At 46.6% G+C, this 21,239-nt stretch overlaps 1 protein-coding gene across 1 annotated transcript in view; it reads right to left on the bottom strand.

Annotated features, from left to right (window-relative positions):
- Window positions 1-6,667: 6,667 nt before the first annotated feature.
- CACNG3 (calcium voltage-gated channel auxiliary subunit gamma 3) overlaps window positions 6,668-21,239 on the bottom strand; it is a 77,051-nt gene continuing 62,479 nt past the window's right edge. The window contains exons 2-4 of the mRNA XM_006201211.1: window positions 18,116-18,199; window positions 12,208-12,348; window positions 6,668-7,706 (exon numbers count right to left, since the gene is read on the bottom strand). Of these exons, the coding sequence (XP_006201273.1) occupies window positions 7,195-7,706; window positions 12,208-12,348; window positions 18,116-18,199 (737 nt within the window). The 3' untranslated portion in view covers window positions 6,668-7,194. The remainder of the gene's footprint in view (window positions 7,707-12,207; window positions 12,349-18,115; window positions 18,200-21,239) is intronic.

The following is a 21,239-nucleotide window of genomic DNA, read 5'->3' as shown; positions in this document are numbered from 1 at the left end:
CAAGAGAAGCCAAACATCCTGGCTTTGATGTGTGGGTTCCCATTTTCCTTTTTTCCTGCTAACTTTTAATTTTGCTATAATGTCAAGCCTATGGAAAAAATTGCAAGAATGAAAAAAGCTCCTTCCTGTAGCCTTTATCCAGATTCATCAGTTGCTCTCATTTTCCCCCATTTGCTTTATCACTTAAAGGTCTTGATTTTTATAAACATCCTATAGAGCAAACGAAGCAAGAATGTGAATGGACTTTGTTCCTTCAACGATCATTGGTGACTTCTGAAGCTCAGGCTCCCTCTCGACCAATTAAAAATCTCTGCGAGGTGAGTGCGGGGGTGAGGTGGAAAGGAGGCACGTGCCTGGACGTTTGTATTTTTAAAAATCTCCAGATGGTGCTAATGTGCATCCAGGGCTGACAGCCACTGGTCTGGGTCCCTCGTGGTAACTTTATATCCCTTATTAGTGACCGGCTTAAGGGTGGACATGTGACCCAATTCTGGCCAGAGAGAATAAGGGGAAAGTCTAATGGAGTAACTTCTGAGAAAGGTTTCTTCCCTCTTAAAGACGCGCAGGAAACAGGGAGCCCTCCTGCTGGGTGTTGCATCTTTCTATGATAGGACATTGTATCTGGGTATGATGGCTACTGGCCTAAGGATGGGAGTGTGGAACAGTGGAGACTTTGGGTCCTTGGATTTATCTTTGAGCTGCTGAATTAACTAACCTTGGGGCCCCTTTATCTTGAGATTTCTTTTTATGGCGGAAACATTTTTCTTACTTAAGCTGAATGGCGGAGATGACTAGTCACTTGCCAGAGATCAGTGCATGCCTTATATTATGTAGAGTTTTTACTGGGAAGAAATCCTCCAGCCATGGGTGGCATTCTCAGCACCACCTTCCCTGGAATCTCGCTGGAACCATGTGACTGTTCTTACCAATGAAACGTGACACGAAGAGGGTTACTTCTAGGTCAAGGTGATTCACATTAGGTGCATGATCCCTCACCTTCTCACCACCCCTCTCCTCTCCCCCTCCACCCCATACCCAGGTGATGACATCAGGACAACCCTGAAGCCACAAGATGGCAGAGCTAGAGGACAGAAGCAGCTCGGTTCCCTGAGTTACAGCTTGGAGCAGAGCCATCCAGGAGGGTTACTCAGCCAGAAACACCTACGTTGGACTTGTGTGAGCAAGAAATAAATACAAGGGGTTTTTTTTGGTTAAGCCCTGGAGATTTGGGAATTTGTTACAACAGACAGCCTAGTCTACCTGATGGGTAACAATCTAGTCACGTTAGAACTGGGTGTCACCTGCAGCCAAAAGGGTTCTTACTTAAAACATCAGAGAAGGACCTATGCTGTCCTGACCACCATCTTAAAATGGGTGGTTTTGGTTGGTTTCGTTTTTATTTACAAAGAGGGAATCAGCATTCTACCAATTTAATCTAACATCCAGGGGTTGCTTGCTTTCAGCTTGGTGGCTTGGCCTTGCCCTCCCCTCTAGGCTGGCTTTGATTTTAGGCTGTTGATTTACTAGCCCACAGACACCGCCGCTTGGTTTCTGGTCCCTCGTTCTTTCTCAGTCTTGGCTCTTTGTGAACTGAACTGGCTTTGAGGTTCTGATCTCGCTTCTGTTAACATCCTAAGTACCGTTTCAGTCTTGCTGTCCCTAAGAGGGACTCTCAGCCACCCCCACAAGGAACTCAACAGGGAGGGCACATGAGTGGAGTGTAGGCAACATGATGAAAGGTAGCATGGAATACAGATGGATAAGCTAGTGTGGTCTTGATAATGCAAGACCTTGGAGAGCACGGGAAAATTTGGATTTTATTTAAGTACAATGGGAAGACTTTGTGGGGTTGTTTTCTCATTACCAAACAGTTAAAAATTTTTTTTCCTTCCAGTTTTAGTAAGATATAATTGACATACTGCACTGTATACATTTGGGGGGGGGCGGAATTAGGTTTTATTTATTTATTTATTTATTTATTTGATGGAAGCACTGGGGATTAAACCCAAGACCTCATACATGCTAAGCATATGCTCTACCACTGAGCTATACCTTCTGTCCCCAACAGTTTTTTGTTTTTTAAAATAACCTCAGCTTGCATTTAGCCCATTATGGCTGCCCTAGTCCCAAAGCTTCCTTTATATAGTTTCTGTTTTGCTCCCCTTAGCCAACTAGCAACTAATTTCTGTGTCTCTTAGTTAAAATTCCAGCAGAGATCATCTGATTGGCTCAGTTTACCTTTTTAAGTTGAGTCATAAGTCTCAGTCCACTGACTGCCCCATGAAGGGGCTGGCTAGCCTTAGCTCAGGTACAGTCTGTGATCCAATCAGCAGTGCTGGGGACAAGGTCATGTCCAATTCATGGTTGCACGTCCATCTACCAGAGACTGGGGACAAAGCAGGCGATGATACAAGTGCCTAAAGAAGTATTTCTAAAGATAAGATTTAGGTAACTAGTATTTCGCTGGGTGCCTAATATGCTAAATTTCTGAACATACGTATTAGAATGTCTCTAATGGATCCTTGATTAAAACTCTTAAGTAACTTCTCAATGTACTTAGGGTCAAAATTCAAAATCCTTAACATGCCTGTCATGAGACATCCTCTGGATCCAGCTTTTCTTTGGGTCTCATCTGATGTTACTCTCTCGCTCCGTGCTCCACCTTTACTGGCTTTTTGTGGGGTTGATGGAGTCTCTCCAATCTCAGGACCTTTGCACGTGCTGTTTTTGGTTCCTCTACATGAACCTTTTTCACTTGGATAACATTAATTCTACCTTTAAGTATGATTATAAATGTCAACTCTTCTTCCTTGACCCTCCATCAAAATTAGAGCTCTCTATTTACTTTGGACTTTTTGTTCTATATTTTCCCTTTATGACACAGATCACAACTATAAATGTTCATTTGTGTGTCTACTTGTTTAGTGCTTGTCTCCCACACTGGACTGAGAGTTCCACGAGGGCAGTGGTCATATCTGTTGGGATTATGGCTGTTTCTGACACACAGTAGGTACTCGGTAATAAGTGCTAGATGAACGAATGAATGAATCAGTGAATGAATGGATGCCATGAAATGAGAGATTATGTGGCCCGAGGAGTCATTAAAGACTTCATGGAAGGGGTGAGGCTTCAGCTTGGCCTTGAAGAATGGACAGACTTTGGAGAGGAGAAGGGAAAACATGGCAGGCAGGGATCAGCAAAGCCAGAGAATTGGGAATAAGTATGGTATAGCCAGGGTACAGTGTGGACACTGGCTTGATTAGAGTAGAGGGGTGCGTTGATACAATCTGGAAAATAAGACTGTGTAGGTGGGAAAGGGCCCAGTAGGACAAATGTAAATCTGAGAACAGTATTAATTAATAATAGCTACACGTGGTGCTCATTGTGTTTCAGGTATATTTCCAAGGGCTTTATGAAAATAAGCTCACTTAATCCTCACCACAAACCTATGGAGTAGGGAATATTTTTGTGTCCATTTTACAGCTGGGGAAGCTGAGACACAGAGAGATCATCTTGTTAATGTTCTTGTGGCTGATAAATGCAGAGCTGAGATTCAAATCTGAGCAGACACAGCTGCAGGTTTTGCTTGCTTGAATGTTATGCGAAAGGTAGAGACAGAACTTGGAGAAAGATCAGCTCTGGGGGCTGCAGGATAGAGAAGCATGAAAGAGAAGCCCAAGGATTCTGGTCTTGAGATTGGTGGCACGATGCTGGTGGTCTGAAAATGAGTGGGCTGGGAAAGGGAGCTGCATTGTTGGGAGAAGGTGAGTGGGAAGTCAATGATGGAGGAATGGATGGATTTGAGAAGTGTGATGCAAAGCTTAGTGAGTGGCTATTGCAGAGGCTTTGGAGACAGACAGTTGCTGGTTGGAGTATCTGTTTTGCTGTCTCTTTGCAAGTTTCAACATCAATCCAATGGGTTTAACAATAGTACCTACCTCAAATGTTAGGATTAAGTGAGACAAATAAGAGAAGTTCCCGGCACATTGCTTGGCACACGGCGGGGGGTGGGGTCTAGTGAATGTGAATCCTCCTCACAAGGATTTGGATGATCAGGGTTGCCCAGGATCCTGGCTGTAAACTGGGAGTGTTGATATGAATATTTATTGGATGCCAGCCTGCTGGGTTCAGCTGCGCAGCCTTCAAGCAAAGGCACTCTGAGGTCCCACGCACCAGTACCTTGCAGGGAGCAGACCTAGATGGTGCGGGGCGGTCCTTCCAGGGGTCAGGTGCCTACTTCTCTCCTCCAGCTCTCTGGCCTTTGCAGAAAGCTTTTCACTTGGTGCCCAGAGCAGACGTCCAGCTAGTTAAGCCCCTGGGACCTTCCTCCCCATCTCTGATCAACTCCCCGGATGCCTTGTCTTTGGCAAACTCCTAGTTCCCAGGGCTGCAGGCTGTTGCTTCTTCCATTTCAGGGTATTCATCACCTATTTGCTCCATCTCTCAGGTCCTTCCCTCTCCAAGGATGCCTGCAGCCTCTTTCCCCAAAGTGTCAGTTGAGATCATTTGACCTGACACATGGCCGCTGTATTAGAGAGAAATATTAGTGAGAAGGTTTTTTTCCCCTTTCCAGTTCTCCTGATTAAGCCAAGCAAAGCGTCTTCTTTGGTGCTAGAATATCTTAACATCTTTCTAACATTCCAGTTACATCCTTTTTACAAATAGCAGGCAGCCGGCCTTTGGCTTAGAACAGGCAGCAGCTAGAATACGGCATGATTGTGTTGTTCTTAACTGTATTTATTTTCCCAGTTACCATTTGCTTATGGCAAGCCATTCCCGTTTTCTTTTTATAGCAGTGATATAAAGTTCACTTTCGAGATGTATTTATTGAAGTAAAAAGCAAGTCAATTGAAAGAGAAACATTAAATAAATAATGGTCGATGTGGTATGCAGATATGAAACACTTCACAAGGGCTGAAGGGCTGTTTCAGGTTTGGCAAATGCAGGCAGAAAGAGGAAATCAGTCAAATTAGGAAGCAGAGGCTTGGCTATAAATGCAGGCTCTTTTCTTCAGCACCTAAGACACTCTCCTCGAGCCTCTATTTCCTCACCTGCCAAAATATGGATCATAATTCCTACCCTACGTGGGGTGCTTTTAAAGATCCGATGAGATAATTTGATGTATGTGTGTAATTTGCATGCAACGACTCTCAAGCGTCAAACAAAATAAAGTGTTACTAGTCTGCACTCTCCTATAAAATTCGCTGTGTGTGAGGGTGCGGGCAAGGGCCTGGCTTCCCAGCACTTTGAGCCTGTAGCGGGGATGAAGTCTGGGCAGTCACATACCCTCTCTTGCCTCAGTTTCCTCCTCGGTAAAATGGGACTATTACTGGGAGGATTAAATGATGCAATATGTGTATGGTGCTAGACTATGACCTGGCACCTAGCAATGTCAGGTAAGCATGAGCTCCTATGCTGGTAACTCTACCCCCTTGAGTGACTAGAGCCTGAAGGGGGAAGCTGTTTGGAAGGGTGAAGTGCTGGCGTGCACCATAAGCAATCCAGGAGTCACTGCTGGCAGAGGTGACATTGATTGCTCATGCTTTTTTTTTTTAAATTTATTTTTGTTTGTTTGTTGGGGGGGATGGGAAGTAATTAGGTATTTATTTATTTATTTTTAATGGAGGTACTGGGGATTGAACCCAGGACCTCAGGCATGCTGAGCATGTGCTCTACCACTGAGTTATACCCTCCCTGCCCCTGCTCACACTATCTGATATTCAAAACATTCAATAATCAATATTCAAAATATTCAAATGTCCTTCCATTTTCTCCTCCCAGTGCTCTCGGAGCCTGTGCAAAGTGCACTGCCCCCCTACCCCGCACCAATGAAGAATAGCTCTTATTTGGCTCCTCTCTTCCTGCAAGCATGCCGGCTGTGGACTGAATGGTGTTCCTCCCCACCATCCAGATTCACAAGTTGAAGCCCTAACCCTCGATGTGACGATATTTGTAGATGGAGCCTTTGGGAGGAAATTAGGGTTAGATGAGATCACAGAGGTGGGGCTCTTGTAGTGGAGTTAGTGGTTCCGCCATGTGAGGACACAGTGAGAAGGCGGCCGTCTGCAAGCCAGGAAGAGAGCCCTCACTGCAGAACAGATCTGCTGGCACCTGGATCTTGGACTTTCTGGCCTCCAGAACACTGAGAAATAAATGTCTGTTGTTTAAGTCACCCTGATCTATAGTATTTGTTATAGCAGCCCCAACTAAGACAATGCTCACTCTACCTAGAGTTCATCTGAAAATTAATATCTATCTGTAATTTACAATGTGCTAGTCATTTTACACATGACATTTCATTTAAGCCCCACAGCTCTATGGAGGAGAATACCATACCATGTTTCACTGTACAGATGGGAAGACTGAGGCTTGAAGGTTAGGTGGGCTTGCCCAAGGTCCCAGAGCTCCTGGGTGCCGGAGCTGGGTTTTTGGACACATACTGGCCCCCAGTAGCTTCCAGGGATTCAGATGGGGGACAGACCGACTCTGACATTGGAGGGCATATCTCGCTGGCCTCAAGAGGTAAAGGAGGATCCTTCCCAGTGGCTCGAGTGTGGATGAGCAAAGCAAGCTCAGCTTCCAATGCAGACGTGAGGTAGTTTGAGGGCCAGGCAGTGAGTCTGTGCAGGAAGTACCCAGAAGAAATCAAACAGCCCAGCTTGTTTGGTTACGACAAGGCAAAACCTTTAATACATGAGTGCTTATTACATTAGCTGCTTCGGGGCTCTGACATCTTTGATTTCTGGTCATGTTGTTCTAACACGGAAAGGTGAATGCCTCCCTCAGGGCTGCCTGGGTGGTGGGTGTCCCGAGGCTTCGTATGAATGGACAATGGGAACAGCTGTGCACACACCTGGGGATTCGGGGATCCCCCACCAGCCACCTTTTAAGTCCTCTTCCAAGGAGGGAAGAATGTGGAGGTCCTTCCAGTAAAGAAGGAAGAAAGGAAAACATCTGGCACAGATACACAGAGAGAGAAACGACGTCATGGGATTGGCTTGAAAAGTCGGGGAAGGATGGAGGAGTTTGGACAGAGGGCGAGGGGCCAAGTGTGGGAGAGGACTGAGTCCATTTGGTTTCATTCTTTGTAAAAAGTAATACCATCACGAGGACCATGCCATGCAACCTCAGAGACGCCTCTGTCCACATCCCCCGAGGCTGTGCTGGGGCCGAGGGCAGAGGGCAGAAGTCAGTTCAGACGGGCGTGGTGCGCCTGTTGGCCGGATTATTATGCAACGACTCTTTGAACTCTTTGGGCGTGGAATTGTGGAACTGTAGAAAAGCGTGGTCCCGGTCGGAGTTGAGGAGGGTCCCCATGGTGATCTTTGAGGGGTCCCGGGAGAGGGTGAACATGGAGATGTCAGTGGACGGGATGGTGTGGAAGCCTTTGCTGATGGGGGACAGGTCTCGGGATCTGGGCTCTGTGGAGCGGGAACTTGACCGCCTCCGGAATCTATACCTGTAGGGTGGAAGGCGAGCAAAGGTAGATTTCTTCAGGAGCTCCGAGTGGGATTTGGCACGCAACTGCTGATGTTTTTCTATGTAGATGTGCACGGCGACTACTCCTACAATTTCCGCGATGATAAAAGAGAAGGCTCCAAAATAAAAGGACCAGCCGTAGGAGTAGCTCTTTTTGGAGTCGCGCTGCCCAGGGTCTCCAGCATTGGCTGATATATAAACTATGATGCCAATGATGTTGCTTAACCCTAAGAGAAGGGGAAAGAAAAATGCATCTTTTATAAGCCTCAGAGGTAACTGTCACTTTTAGGCTTGAAGTAGTTATTAAAAAAATGTGGAGGTAGCAGGGAGAGAATGGATTTATGGCCAGGAAATCCAACTGCTGAGCTCTTCTTGGAGAGTCTGTCTCTTGGGAAATGAAGAATTCTGCTGCTGCACCCCAGCGGGGGGAAGCCTCCAGTGAAAGAATACACCTTACTCCTAAGGCAAGTGCAGCAGAACTCAGAATGCGTGCATTTTCCCTGATAAGCAGTTTGTTCCATCACAGCTTGATCTTCAGCACTAAGTCACGAGGATGGTCAAATGAGCGAGATACAGATCCCTGCCTTTGAGTTCCTCACCATCAGGAGGAGAAACTGACATGTAAATGTAATTATAGCAAAATACAGTAAGGGCTGTACCAGAGACACATATAAAATGGCTGAGGAGCAAAGAGAGAGAGAGCGGCTAAGCCACCTTGCTCTGAAGACAAGGTGACATGTGAGTTGGGTGCTGAACGTTGACTAGGGCTGAGCCGGGCGATGGAAGGGAATTGACCGGGGAGTTGAGAATGACTTGCTAGCAAGAGTTCTAGCTTGGATGATGGGGAGGTTGGTGGCATCTTGAGCTCAAATAAGAGGCAGCAGAGGGAACAGGTTTAGAGAAGAGGAGAGAGTGGATACATTGAATGGGACATGCTTATGGAGAGTCTGAATGCAGCTGTTCAGTGGACATTTTTGAGTCTCGGGCTACAATTTGGGGAACTAATGAGCCCATGGGGGAGGTGCATTAATTAGCGTTCTACGTCTTTTGAGGTTTATTTATTTATTTGCTATTTTTTTAATTTAAAAAAAATTTTAATGGAGGTATTGGGGATTGAACCTAGGACCTTATGCATGCTAAGTACCACTCCACCGCTGAACTATACCCTCCCCCTGCTTCTAAGTCTTTTTATCTGCGCAGGATATGGCAATGCTTTAGATTAGCTGTTGTTTGAGCTGCAGGAACTGGGGAACCTGAAGCCATTGTCCCCAGTGGGCAAGGTCTGCAGACTAAGTGTCCCCACATACCAACTGGAAAGAGCTGCCCAGTCAGCTGGAGAGAGATTGATTCTCTAGGGAGTAGTAAGAAGAAACAGTAGAACCTGAGGGCCTGGAGGTTGCCCGCTCACTTAATTGCTCCAAAGGTGGAATGTCTCTTGGGGTCCCTTTGCTTGAAGAGCCTCCTCTGGGCCTTGAGATCAATAATGACTTGGGGAGGCTAGGACCGTAGCTAGCATCTCCTTGCCTCTGAGTTCAGGCCACCTGTAGGGTAGTTCTAAAGGGAAGCTATCCCAGCATCAGTTAGTAAATAACCATCTCCAGTGGCCTCCTGAGTACCCTCTCCATTCCCTGAACGCCCCATACTCTTCCTGGGGAATCCCCAAGATCTCCCCATGGTCCAGCAACCAAAGGGTTAAAGCTTGGCATAGCAAGGGCCACCAGACTGTTCCAGTGCTACCATTCTGATCGGCTGGTGCACATGCATTAAGGGGAATTCATATTTTGAATATGATCTCCGGTCATACTCCATCTAGGAGTCTAGAGCCCCTGGAGGGCAGGGCCAGGGTCTGCTCCTTCCCTGTCTCCTCTCGCCATCACCCAGTGCAGGCATCTAGCAGGCAGGCAGTGAGTTCTCATCACTGAGCTATTTCTTATTATGGGGGTTGACCCAGCCCGCCGTGTGTCAGGCTGCAGGAAACCAAAGGCTGAAAAAATGGGTCGTCTTTCTGGAGTGTCAGTTTGGCTTGAAGATGAGCAGGGAAGACACAGTCTTTTATATTAAAATGAACATGGATATAATAAGGAGGAGAGAGCAGAATTCACATGAATTTTTAAGTATAGATGGGAGGCAGACTTCAAAGACATTTCAGCTCGCTGAAGGCGGCTTCTAGTGATGCCCCATGATTCCTCAGGGCCAGGTTTTCACTCTCCTTTGCCCACAGGGAAACTTTGGTGGCAAAGTCTGAGAAGCCCCGAAAGGAAGTTTTGCTGGAAAAAAGACCAAAGAAGTGCAAAGAAAGGCTCAGATGTCAGACCAGGTTAAAGAAGGCAGCAAGCCAAGTTGCCACTTGCTTCTAGGACATGGATTATGTGCCGGGCACTGTGTAAAGTCTTAACGTGCACTCTCTCAATTAATCAGTGCAATAGGCTCACTTTAAAAAAAAAAATGCCCCTCTTTTAAAGATGAGGAAACTGAGACACAGAGAACATAGCTAACTTCCCAAGTCAACACAGCTGGAAAATGGCGGAGGTGGGATTTGAACCCAAGACTGTCTCTTAGCCATGGGTGGATTAGATTTCAGTCACAAAGCCGAGGAAAGAACAAGACGTAAGTGGGCCATCACTTTCTCCCAGCCACCAGACTGTAAGCTCCCTGAGGGCAGACCTAAGCTAGTTTTATTCATTGCTATGGACCCACCTCTTTGCCCAAAGCCTGACCCATGGCAAGAGCACAGTGTCTATTTGCTGAATTGAGTCCGCGTGAGAATTAAATGGTACAGCGTATATAACAGCAATGACTATGCATGGAGCGTTACTGCATGCTAGACCAGTTCTAAGCACTTTCCATATACCAGCTCACTGAACCCTCTGAACAGCTGCAAAGGGGTAGAGTCATTATTATCCCCCTTTTGCAGATGAGGAAACTGAGGCACAGAGTAGCCAAGCGACTTGCCCCAGGTTGTCCAGATGGGATGTGGTAGAGTCAAGATTTGTACCAGGCAGCCTGCTTCCAGCACCCATGATCATACGCATAATGCCTGGTGCCTGGCACATAGTAGGTACTCAATGAAGGGTTGTTGATTGCTTGCCTGAAGTCACAGAACCTTAGAATAAATAGCTGAGCAAAAAAGAGCCTTAGAGAATGCAGAGTCCTCCCAAACTTTCATTTTATGGGTAAAAACACTGAGGCTCCCAGTGTCCTCAGGGAGACCAGGGGTGGGAGATATCTAAGATTAAACCCCCAGCTTCTGGCTTCCCCTCGGGCTTTGCTGCCGCCCTCGTGTTTCCCAGTTCCCGCGCATCTAATCGACCTGTCATCTCTCACAACAGCACCTTGTGAGAAGAAAGTTGCTGGTGACACACTCTTCCCTAACAATCCCCTTGGGGGACAAAATAATGATCTTCTCCTGTTTAGGAAACCCTCACGTCAGCACAACACAGCATCCTCTGGGTCAGTCAGAGCCCAGGAGGTCTGGACGGGCCACCAGCTACTAGAATGTGCCTTAAAGCAACGCAAGTCCCTGGGTTTACCAGTTGTTACCATCTGTCCCCTTGGAGCCAACTAAAATCCACCACTGAAGACAATGGCTTTCTCTCTGGTCTGTTGCTCGAGTTGGTTCCCAGAGACTCAGAGCTGAATGCAGCCCACCTTCCCCCTTTCCCAGAAGGGGACACAGTCAGGAAGAAAGCTAAGCAAGATCTTGGAGGGGGCCGGGATGCCGGGCTTCCAATGTCGGAACTATATCATGTTGCTTTGCCACTGCTAGAAAATAATATTGTGCTTTTCAAGTTCAATCTCCTTCCAACAACCCTATGAAATAGGTACTATAATTAATTCCCATTTTACAATCGAGGAAACCAAGTTTTGGGGAGTTGGTAACATTCCCAAGGCCCCGCAGGTGGACCCAGAATTCAAATCCAGGAGGGTAAGCCCCTCTTACTCGCCATTTCAGACTCCTCCCCACTGTTTCTACCCCAGTAAATATTCTGTCATCATAGGTCAAAGTTTGGAGGTCATCGCCAGTCAAGCTCCCTCCTCTCCCACCCCCAGCTTGTTCTTTTGAGTCTCTAAATCATTTCATCCAGATGGCGTTAACTGAGGGCTGGGGTAGGAAGAGATTGTAAGGAGATGGAGGAGTGGAAACCCAGAGGAAACAGAGCAAGATGAGGAGGGCGGAGGAGGGACGGAGATGAAGGGAGGAGAGAGGAGGCGGAAATAGGACTGGTTCCCGGAGACTGTCTCTCATCCTCCTTGCCACCCTGTGCCACCTTCTGGTCAGGGATGCTCTTCATAATAAGGTCTTCCCTGAGAGCTTCTGGGGCTGCTGGAAAAATTGGACCCCTTTAAAACACACTGACCCCATATCTCAGGTCACACATTACACAGACCATACATGCCCCCATCCACTGTGTGTAAATATAATATTAATAAGAGAGTGTATGTGTGTGTGTAAATATATATACACACACACATACACTCTCTTATTAATCATTCTCTCTTTCCCTCTCTGAGCTGACCTAGGTACCCTATCTCCTCCTCATCTTCCCTTCATGCAACCTCAGCTGTCAGGGTCTTCAGTTCTAATGGAAGTCTTTGGTTTTCATTTTTAACACACAAGTTGACCATTTTCTTGCTCTATTCCCTGGAGGAAAAGCATTGCTTTGTCCTTGGGGCCCTGGCTTGGGTTTGGTGTCTGTAAAGTGCTGGGGGCTCGGGCCAGATGCTCACCTGCAGAGACAAAAAAGATGCCGGCGCTGAGGATAACATTGTGTCTGCTGCGGTGGAACTCGCTGGCCGCCACGCAGAGCCCGCCGAAAAAGAGCAGTGTGACGCTGAGGATGGGGAAGACACTGGAGGCCCTCACAGCCCCTGCGGAGAGAAGGAGAGAGGGTTCCACCTGCACCCCAGCTGGCCCCAGGAGCCACCCTCCACTGGCATGGGGGTGCCTGGCTGGAGGACAGCACGTGAGCAGGAGGACGGAGCCGGCATCCGACAGAGGTGGAGACCAGCTGGGTGGCTCAGGGCTCTGTGCTTGGGGTTAATGCTCTGTAGTCACCATCTTGAAATTCTTAATAATTTAACTTTGACTTTGCGTTTTGTGTCAGTCTGATGGGCCAGTGGAGCACGTGCCAGAGTGGGGCTCGGAGCCTCGACTCACATGGCAACGTGGCATCCCACCACCTACCCCCCTCCCCTCTCCTTGGGATGGATCCTCAGCTGCCCACCCCCCTCCCCAACCAGTGAACTACTGCCACCCCTGGCTCCTGGCAGGGGTCTGGGCTTGGATACAGCGAGAATCAGAGTTGAGTGCTAGCCCCAGGCAATTGCAAGTGTTCCTAGGCCACAGGGAGTGTGACGTAACATAGTAAATAAAAGACACCATGACTGGAGGGAGAGAGCTACGGCAGAAGAAGGGAAAGTCTGTTTCACCTGCATTTTGAACCGGGAGCCTGGGATTTTCATTTCGCACCGAGCTCTGTAAGTGATGTAGCCAGCTGGGCATCGGGGACCTCCCTTTAGATCACGAGCTGCTCACTGAAATGCAGTCTTTCCCCCACAGCACCTACATTTGCACAGTTCTAAGTCTGGCAGTACCCATTGGATACCCATTTAAGTCACTGAATAAGCAAATGAGTTTGGTTATCCATTCAACATTTATTGGGCATCTACCAAACGCCAGGCACTGTGCGGGGTCCTGGGGTACTCGCGGAAATGTTTAACCACCACAAGGGTGCAGGCACTGCCTTTTGAAGCAGAGGGATGCTGGCTGAGGGCTCTGTGTTAACTCTTCTGCTGCTGGATCACAGAGAAGCCCCGAAGTTCTGGAGGGAGGGCCCTTCAGATGGGATCTCAGTATTGACCCAACTAGTGTAAGAGTCTTTCCTGGGATGCCCAGGCCAGAATATCAGTAGGATCAATTCTGTGTTCATTGAGGTAAAAAGAGCTAAGGTCCCGTCCTTCGGGGGCTTACATTCTCATAGAGATGATGGGCAGAAACTGCTCCCTAATTTGCAGGACTCTGTGCAGAATGAAAATGCAAGTCCTTTTGTCCCCAAATTACTAAGAATTTCAAGATGGCACGGTAACTAGACTTAGCGTGGTGATCATTTTGAAATGTTCAGAAATATCAAATCACTGTGTTGTGTAACAGGAACCGACATAGTGTTGCAGGTCAATTACACTTCAAAAACAAACAAACAAATACGTAGAAAAAGAGATCAGATTTGTGGTTATCAAGAGGCAGGGCCTGGGGGAGGGAGGGGACTTCGACAAAAGTGGTCAAAAGATACAAACTTCCACTTATAAGAGAACTAAGTCCTAGGGATGTAATGTACGACATGAGAAAGCTAATTAACACTGCTGTATGTTATGTATCAAAGTGAAGAGAGTAAATTCTAAGCGTTCTCACCACAAGGAGAAACATTTTTTTCTATGTCTTTAAGTTTGTGTCTGTATGAGATGAAGGAAGGTCATTAAACTTACTGGGGTCATCACTTCATGATGTGTGTAAGTCAGGTCATTATGCTGCACATCTCAAACTCACACAGTGTTGTGTGTCAGTTATGTCTCAATAAAACTGGAAATAAAAATAAAATAAAGGATGATCATCAAAGGCAAATTTTAGAAAAAGAGTTTCAAGATAGTGAATGCAGAGCATGGAGCGAGGGGTGGGGCCCTTGGAGGGCGGGGCTGGTGTGGTCGAAAGGTCTGTAAGAACCCAGGCGTGAGCTGACTGTGGCTTTGGACTGGGGTGGTGGGCGGGTGGTGAGAGGTGTCGGGTTCAGGGTATATTTTGAAGGTAAAGCCAACAGAATTGGCGGTGGAATGTGAGAGAAGAGGTGTTGAGAATGACTCCCAGGCTTCATGCTTAGGCACCGAGCCAAGGGTGGCATCTTTAAAGACACGGAGGAGCGGTGGGGGTGGTGTCGCAGGAGCGGTCACTGGTTGACTTGTGGCTGAGGGATGTTTGAAGCTCAGTGTTCAGAACTTTATGCCCCTGGGTTTGTTGTGTGTTTTCCTGCAGGTCCAGCTCCAGCCCTTTCTATTGCTACTGCGTGGCGATGCTCACCGGCCGAATTCAGAGTTCTTTACGCAACGTCAGGACTAGGTTTGGGGTAGGGTGGGGTTTGGTTTTGTTTTTGTTCTAGTGGGAAAAGTTTTCTGCAAGTTCTGCTGGTAGCTGGATGTGGCAATGGGGATAGCCTGGGAGGACGGATGGAGGAGAACTGGGGTGAGGGGCTGCGGGCACCCAGCAGTGAGGTTCTCTTCATGAAGAGAGGAAGGTGAGAGTTCTAGCTTTGGCTTAAGGAGGGCCACCTCAGGTCACCCAACATTGAGGTTAGGTCTGGGCAGACCAGGGTCCCAGTCACTGTCCCTGCTGTGATCGTGAAGTTTTGGGAAGGTCTTCAAACTGCCTAGAAACCTTGATGGGAGAAGTGAGGTGTTGGGGAGGGGTCCTGGCCGCCCTGACCCACAGAGGACTGTGATTAGGTCGGCCCCCATCCTGGTTTCAGGCAGGTCAGTCACTGCCCAGGAGCCCTGGCCCGGCCCGGCTTGCCCTGCGCTGCCCTGCAGACCTCAGCTTCCACCAGCCTTGCAGGAGACGGGGGTGGCCCCTGGTTTCTTTAAGCCCCAAGTCAAGGGGGGATCCCCGGGAAATAGGCTTGGGGTCTTGGGTGGGCACATGTGCGTGGCTATGGGCATAGTTTTATTTATAACATCTAAATATTTACACAAATGACCTAAGGGTTTCCCTATGAACCTTGGCCCCGGGCCCCACAAATAATAGGAGTGGTTTCAGGCACTAGTTAGGAACTTTGAACAAATCATTAAAACCATCGTCTGCATTGTGTACTTGATAAGAATTGCTCAAACAGTCAATGGGATGAGTTCAGGTGATTAAAGGCGAGCATCTCAAACATATTTTTTAATTTCCAAGTATGATTAAAGTATGACTATGCCTGAAGGAGGTGATCCGAACGTTGGAAGCCCCTGAATTGTGTAGGTTGTGTGTATTTGAAATGTGTGGCGATGAGATGGGAGAATGTGGCTCTTTCCCATGTGGTGCAGGAACCATCGGGCAGCCAACTGGTGGCCAGACCCCAACTCTACCCTACAAATGAGAAAAGAGTAAGTTCTGTAAACTCGGGCTACAGGTGTTGGCCTCAGACAAAACGTGTTCTGCCATTTTTCCCTAAGTCAGCTGGAGTCTACAATGAATTCATTTTTTTCCCGATGATCAAAAAGGTTTTTGTTTGGCTTCAGGAGAAATTGGTTGGACTGTCTTCCTTCTGTTTCTCCTTCCCAATCTACATGAGGCTAAGTCTTAGGGGTGGGAGGGAAGCTTGTTCCAGTTAATTCCACCATCAGTGTCTTAGCAGGGCTTGGCCAAGTCCGGTACTATACTGGGGGAGTCTCTGTTCAACAGGACCTGTGGATGATTAAACCTGCTATAGGTTTAAGCTCTAGCCTCCCCAACGGCACACGAGAAAAAGGAAATAGCAGAAAAAAAATCAATGTGCAGAATCCCATCCCATTAGGGTGTGGTCCGGAGACCCTGCTGGAATGTGACCCTGGCCCCATGTGACTGGGTCAGGGATTCCAAAATTCCCAGCAGGACATTCCTGTGCTCAATAAATTCCTTCCTTAACCTTGGTCTGATTCTGTGGCTGAGGGTTAGGACCCCCACCTTCCCAGGGAGGAGAAACAGATTTTGTCAGAAAAGCAATGGACCTCTTGGAAGAACTTAAAATCAGTTTCGCAAGCTGTGAAATAGAAGTCACAGTTCTGTACGAACATCTGAAGAGGAAAGACAAACAGAAACTATGGGCACTCTGGTAAAACCCCACTGGGGGTGAGTTAAAAATCATTCTCTTTTGAGGAGGTCCATGTAAGCTGTGTCATCCACCAAACTTCAGTTCAAGCTACACCTCTAAACGTGGCCTCTGCTCCCCGCATCAGATCTTTTTGAGCTGCTCGGCATTTGGATAAATCCTAGTGAATGGGTAAGGACTGAGAAAAGAGAAATAATATGTTTATGTTTTAAAAATTAGCTTAAAGGTGACTGTTCCTTTCAAATTGACCGCCTGTAACACTTACACTGTTGTGTGATTAAAGGCTCATATTCAGACCCACAGCCCATCTGCAGACCAGCAGACACGAGCAGAGCTAAAAATTATTTTAATTGTAAAAACACTCTTCTTGAGCTGTGAATTATAAGCATCATCCAAATAGCACAATCTCTTGAAGTTTTTTATTTACAATAGAAGTTAAAAAAAAAAAAAACCCTTACATTTAAGATTTCCTAACAGCAGATAGTCAATGCCTTAGAATTCTCTCCTGTCTTTTTTTTTTTAAACACTTTTTGTTTGTTTGTTTTGGGAGAGAAGTAATTAGGTTTATTTATCTATTTAATTTAATGGAAGTGCTGGGGATGGAACCCATGACCTCATGTATGCTAAGCACGGACTCTACCACTGAGCTATACCCTCCCCACTAGAATTTTCCTTTTGAGTAAACTTGACACCTCCCTGTTGAAGAAATTCCATTTACGTTAAGGGGGTGGGTATTGCTCAGTGGTAGAGAGCATGCTTAGCATGCACAAGGTCCTGAGTTCCATCCCCAATACCTCCACTTAAAAAAAAAAATCACACACAAAAAATTACATTAAATCCAATCAACTATACTTCAATAAAAAATATTTTTTAAAAAGTGCAAAGTGGGACCAGAAAAAAAATAATAAATTGCATTAAATCCCAAATTCTCTCTGTGTCTGCATCAGTGTCCGGTCCATGGCTGCAACTGGCCATGGCCGTTGCTCATAGCATGTCACAGAACAAAACCCACATGTGTGGCTTCACGACTACAGGCTGGCCCTGGGGTAAGTGTACTGTGCATCAGCTTATTTAATCATCATGACCCTGCCAGATGGATGGCATCATCCTCTTCATTTTTGACAATCAGGAAGGCAAGAGATGAGAGGTAAAGCAACTTGGCCCAGGTCCAACCCCGCTCATAGGGTATCAGATTGACCGGAATCCAGAGCCCTTGCTCTAAGCCAGCACCCTCTGCTGCCTCCCACGTGCTGCGTTTGTGACAGTTCCATGTCATATCCAGATTACTGACCTTGGGACAAGCTAGTGAGGAGACACTGGCCCTGCCCCAATGGAACTGAAACCGAAAAGGGATGAACGTGGGTTTGCTTTTATTCTCCCAGGACTTGCCCCTTAGGACCTCGCCCATTAGCACCTCGCCCCTTAGCACCTTGCCCATTAGCACCTCACCCATTGGCAACTCAAATCAACCCTCTGGGGAAGGTGAAAAGCTGGTATTCAAGTTGAAGAAAATTCCTTAGGTTTTCTCCTAAACAGACTAAAAAGAACTTTTGAGTTTTGACTCACCTCCTTTTTTTTTTTTTCTTTCCCTATTTCTAGTTCATTGACATTAAAGAGACTCAGTTATCAGAAACACCTGCATGTCTCTGCCGAGTAGCAAAGATTTTCCCGAAGCTCTTTTGTATGTATCCATTTCTGGGGCTGGGCTCTAGGGAGCCTCAAATTCAGAGGCATTTGGGAGACAGCAGGGCACCTCCCCGCCTCCTTTCCCCCCAGAAGAGACCCAGGAAGGGGGAACTTACGCAGGAGATACTCAGCCGTATCTTGTTCATAGTCAGCATCTTCAGGGAAGTGATCGATTTTCTTGCACACACCTCGGAAAGCCCCTGTGGAAACAAACATGGCCCTGAGCCAGGGGGTGGGGTGGGAATGAAAAGAGCCCCTGGGGCCCAGCCTGGGTCCTCACCCCCATGGGGGAGATACTTCCTGGTGGTTGTGGGCTCCACCTCGGTTGGCCCATCAGCAGCTTTCTTGGGGCACCAAAAAGGAGACCAGTAAAGGAAAAAAAAATGAAAAATAGACTTACCATATGACCCAGCAATCCCATTCCTGGGCAATTGTCTGGGAAAAACTATAATTCGAAAAGACACAGACAATCCAATGTTCACAGCAGCACTATTTACAATGGCCAAGACATGGAAACAACCTAATGCCCATCAACAATGACTGGATAAAGAAGATATGATATATATATATATATGTATACACACACACACACACACACACACACACACACACACACAATGGAATACTATGCAGCCATAGAAAAGAATAAAATAATGCCATTTGCAGCCACATGGATGTACCTAGAGATGATCATATTGAATGAAGTACATCAGAGAAAGATAAATATCATATGATATTACTTCTATGTGGAATCTAAAAAAAAAAGACACAAATTCTATTTAAAAACCAAAAACAGACTAACTGACATAGAAAACAAACTATGGTTACCAAAGGGGAAAGGGTGGGGAGGGATAAATTAGGGGTTAAGGATTAACAGACACACATCACTATATATATCAAATAGGTAAACAACAGGGACCTGCTGGATAGTATGGGGAACTATATTCAATTTCTTGTAATAGCATATAATGAAAAGGAATCTGAAAAGAAAAAATACATATGTATGTATGTATATGTATAACTGAAACACTTTGCTGTACACCTGAAACTAATATTGTACAACAATTATGCTTCAATTAAAAAAAAAAGACCAGTAAAGGAAAAAAGATAAAAAATAAAGCAGGACACTAGTATTTTCTGCTTCCCAGATGTTGAGATCTACTCAGGAGGGCAAAGAGCTCTGAAGCATGAACGTTCACTATGAGAAATGTCTCGTCTTATCTTGTTTCTTTTCTTTCCCAATGAGTGAGGGGAAGGTGGGGGGGATAGGAAGTGGAATTTACATATATTCATTCATATTCCCATTTTACAGATGAGGAAACTGGCTGTAAGAATTTTGCTTGTGCTCACACGGGTAAGTGGCAGCATCAGAATTCCAATCGAGATCTGCTGACTCCTAGGGGCAGATCCCAGGTGTGGGTTCCTGAGTAACCCACTCTCCCCGCTAATGCTCATATCTGACACAGAGCGGTCCCCTTCCCCGCTGCCCTCGCCCAGATCACAGCTTGCTGCGCTCTGCTGCGTGGCTCACCCCTTCAGGAGGCACGGAATCAGGCAGATGCATCATGGGAAAACAAACTGTCAGCATTTTCTTTCCTTTCCTTTCTTCGACATCAGCTTGACTTAACTCGTTGTGGGTGTTTGATCATTGCTGTGGGTGTTTGTTAACTAGCCAATTAACCAGTCTCTGGGGCAGCCAAAGGCTCTGCCTGTTCTTATAAATGACAAACAATTTCAGAACCTCGCATCACAACACAGCATGAAATTGTGCATTATTGTTCTTGTCCCTGCCTGCAGAGCCGGCATGGAGGTGAGGGGACGGCTGGTGTCATGGACAGCAGACAAGGTTGAGCTTCACAACCAACTGGGCTTATATGTCGGAGCAATTACTGTAAGAATTAAATAAGGCCATATATGAAGATGAGGTAATTTTTGCAAAGCTCTAGGCACAGCATAACCACGGTCAGTACTTTGAAAGTGTTTCCAGTTGGCTAGGCGCAGAGCTGACACTGACATTCCTTCTGCCATTTACTCTTGTCCACTGCTGCAGGAGGTAGGGACCAGTTATGCTCACATTTGATGAGAAGACAATGCAGAGTCACAGAGGAGATAGAGGTGTCACAGCTGCTCAGAAATTATTATTTGAATCCGGGCTTTACCATCGCAGTATGAATGGTTGGCACTATTATCAGGTCTATTATTATCTCATAATAATGAGTGCCATGTATTTAACCCATACAGTAAGCAGGCTCCAAGCCAGAGGCATTTCGCAGTAAATGCAGTGCAATATGAGACCATCGTCTTGGTTCTGATTCTCTGCTTACCAGGCAAAGAATGGACTCAGAACCAAGAAGGGGGAGGGTGCTGTTGGACAGAAGGCTTGAAGACTCAAGGAAACTCTTGGGAAAAAAGCAGACTCAGAACTCCTTCCTCGCTATTGAAAAAAGGCGTTGATTTTTTCTTATTTCGTTTTTAGAGTTTCATTCACAAATTCCTGTTTGTTTTTAAGCCCCATTCCCTTCCAGCTGGCTGGATAATACATCAAGATAAGTCGCACACATTAAGCACTTACCATAGACCACGTGCCATTCTAAACACTTTGCATGTTTTATCCTCTTTAGCTTGCAAGACAGCCCGGTGAGGTATCTGGTGTGATGAGCCCTATTTTACCGATGAGGAAAGCTGAAGCAAATGATTTCCCCAAGGACACAGCCCGAATTGGCACACTCAAGCGTAAGCCTGCCCGACTCCAAAGCCAGGTTCGTAACCACTAGTGTGAAACTGCACTCTCTTCAACCCATTCTAGAGTTGTAGGCAAAGTCCTTTGCCAGGTGGCTTTATGGTAATTTCATGGTCCATTCGCTGCTATCGTTGGTGGCAATGAACTGGACCAGTTGGCTTTTCCATTCACTATGCTTTTTCCATGATATACATCAGAGGCCCCCGGGCAGGGCAAGGACAGCGGTTGTGGGACCACCTACTATTGGCTGTTTTACATTCTCCACGAAAGACTTCATAGGAAAGAACGGTTCAGCTGAAGATTAAACGCGAACACTGCTGAAACAGACCAGTCAGACCCACGTGGGAGCAGGGAACTACGCGCATGCCTGCATCTGCTTGTGAAATGGGCCTTACCTAAGGTGGCTTAAGGCAGCTTGAAACTAGGACGTGGAGCCAGCAAACATCAGTAGCTCCTGGAGAAACAGTCGCTAATTTTAAACGGTCTAAAGCGGCCCACCA

Source organism: Vicugna pacos, chromosome 18, assembly GCF_048564905.1.
Source record: "Vicugna pacos chromosome 18, VicPac4, whole genome shotgun sequence".
Lineage (NCBI taxonomy): Eukaryota > Metazoa > Chordata > Mammalia > Artiodactyla > Camelidae > Vicugna > Vicugna pacos.
Note: the sequence above shows the minus strand (reverse complement) of the source record. Positions and strands in the feature narration are given on the sequence as shown.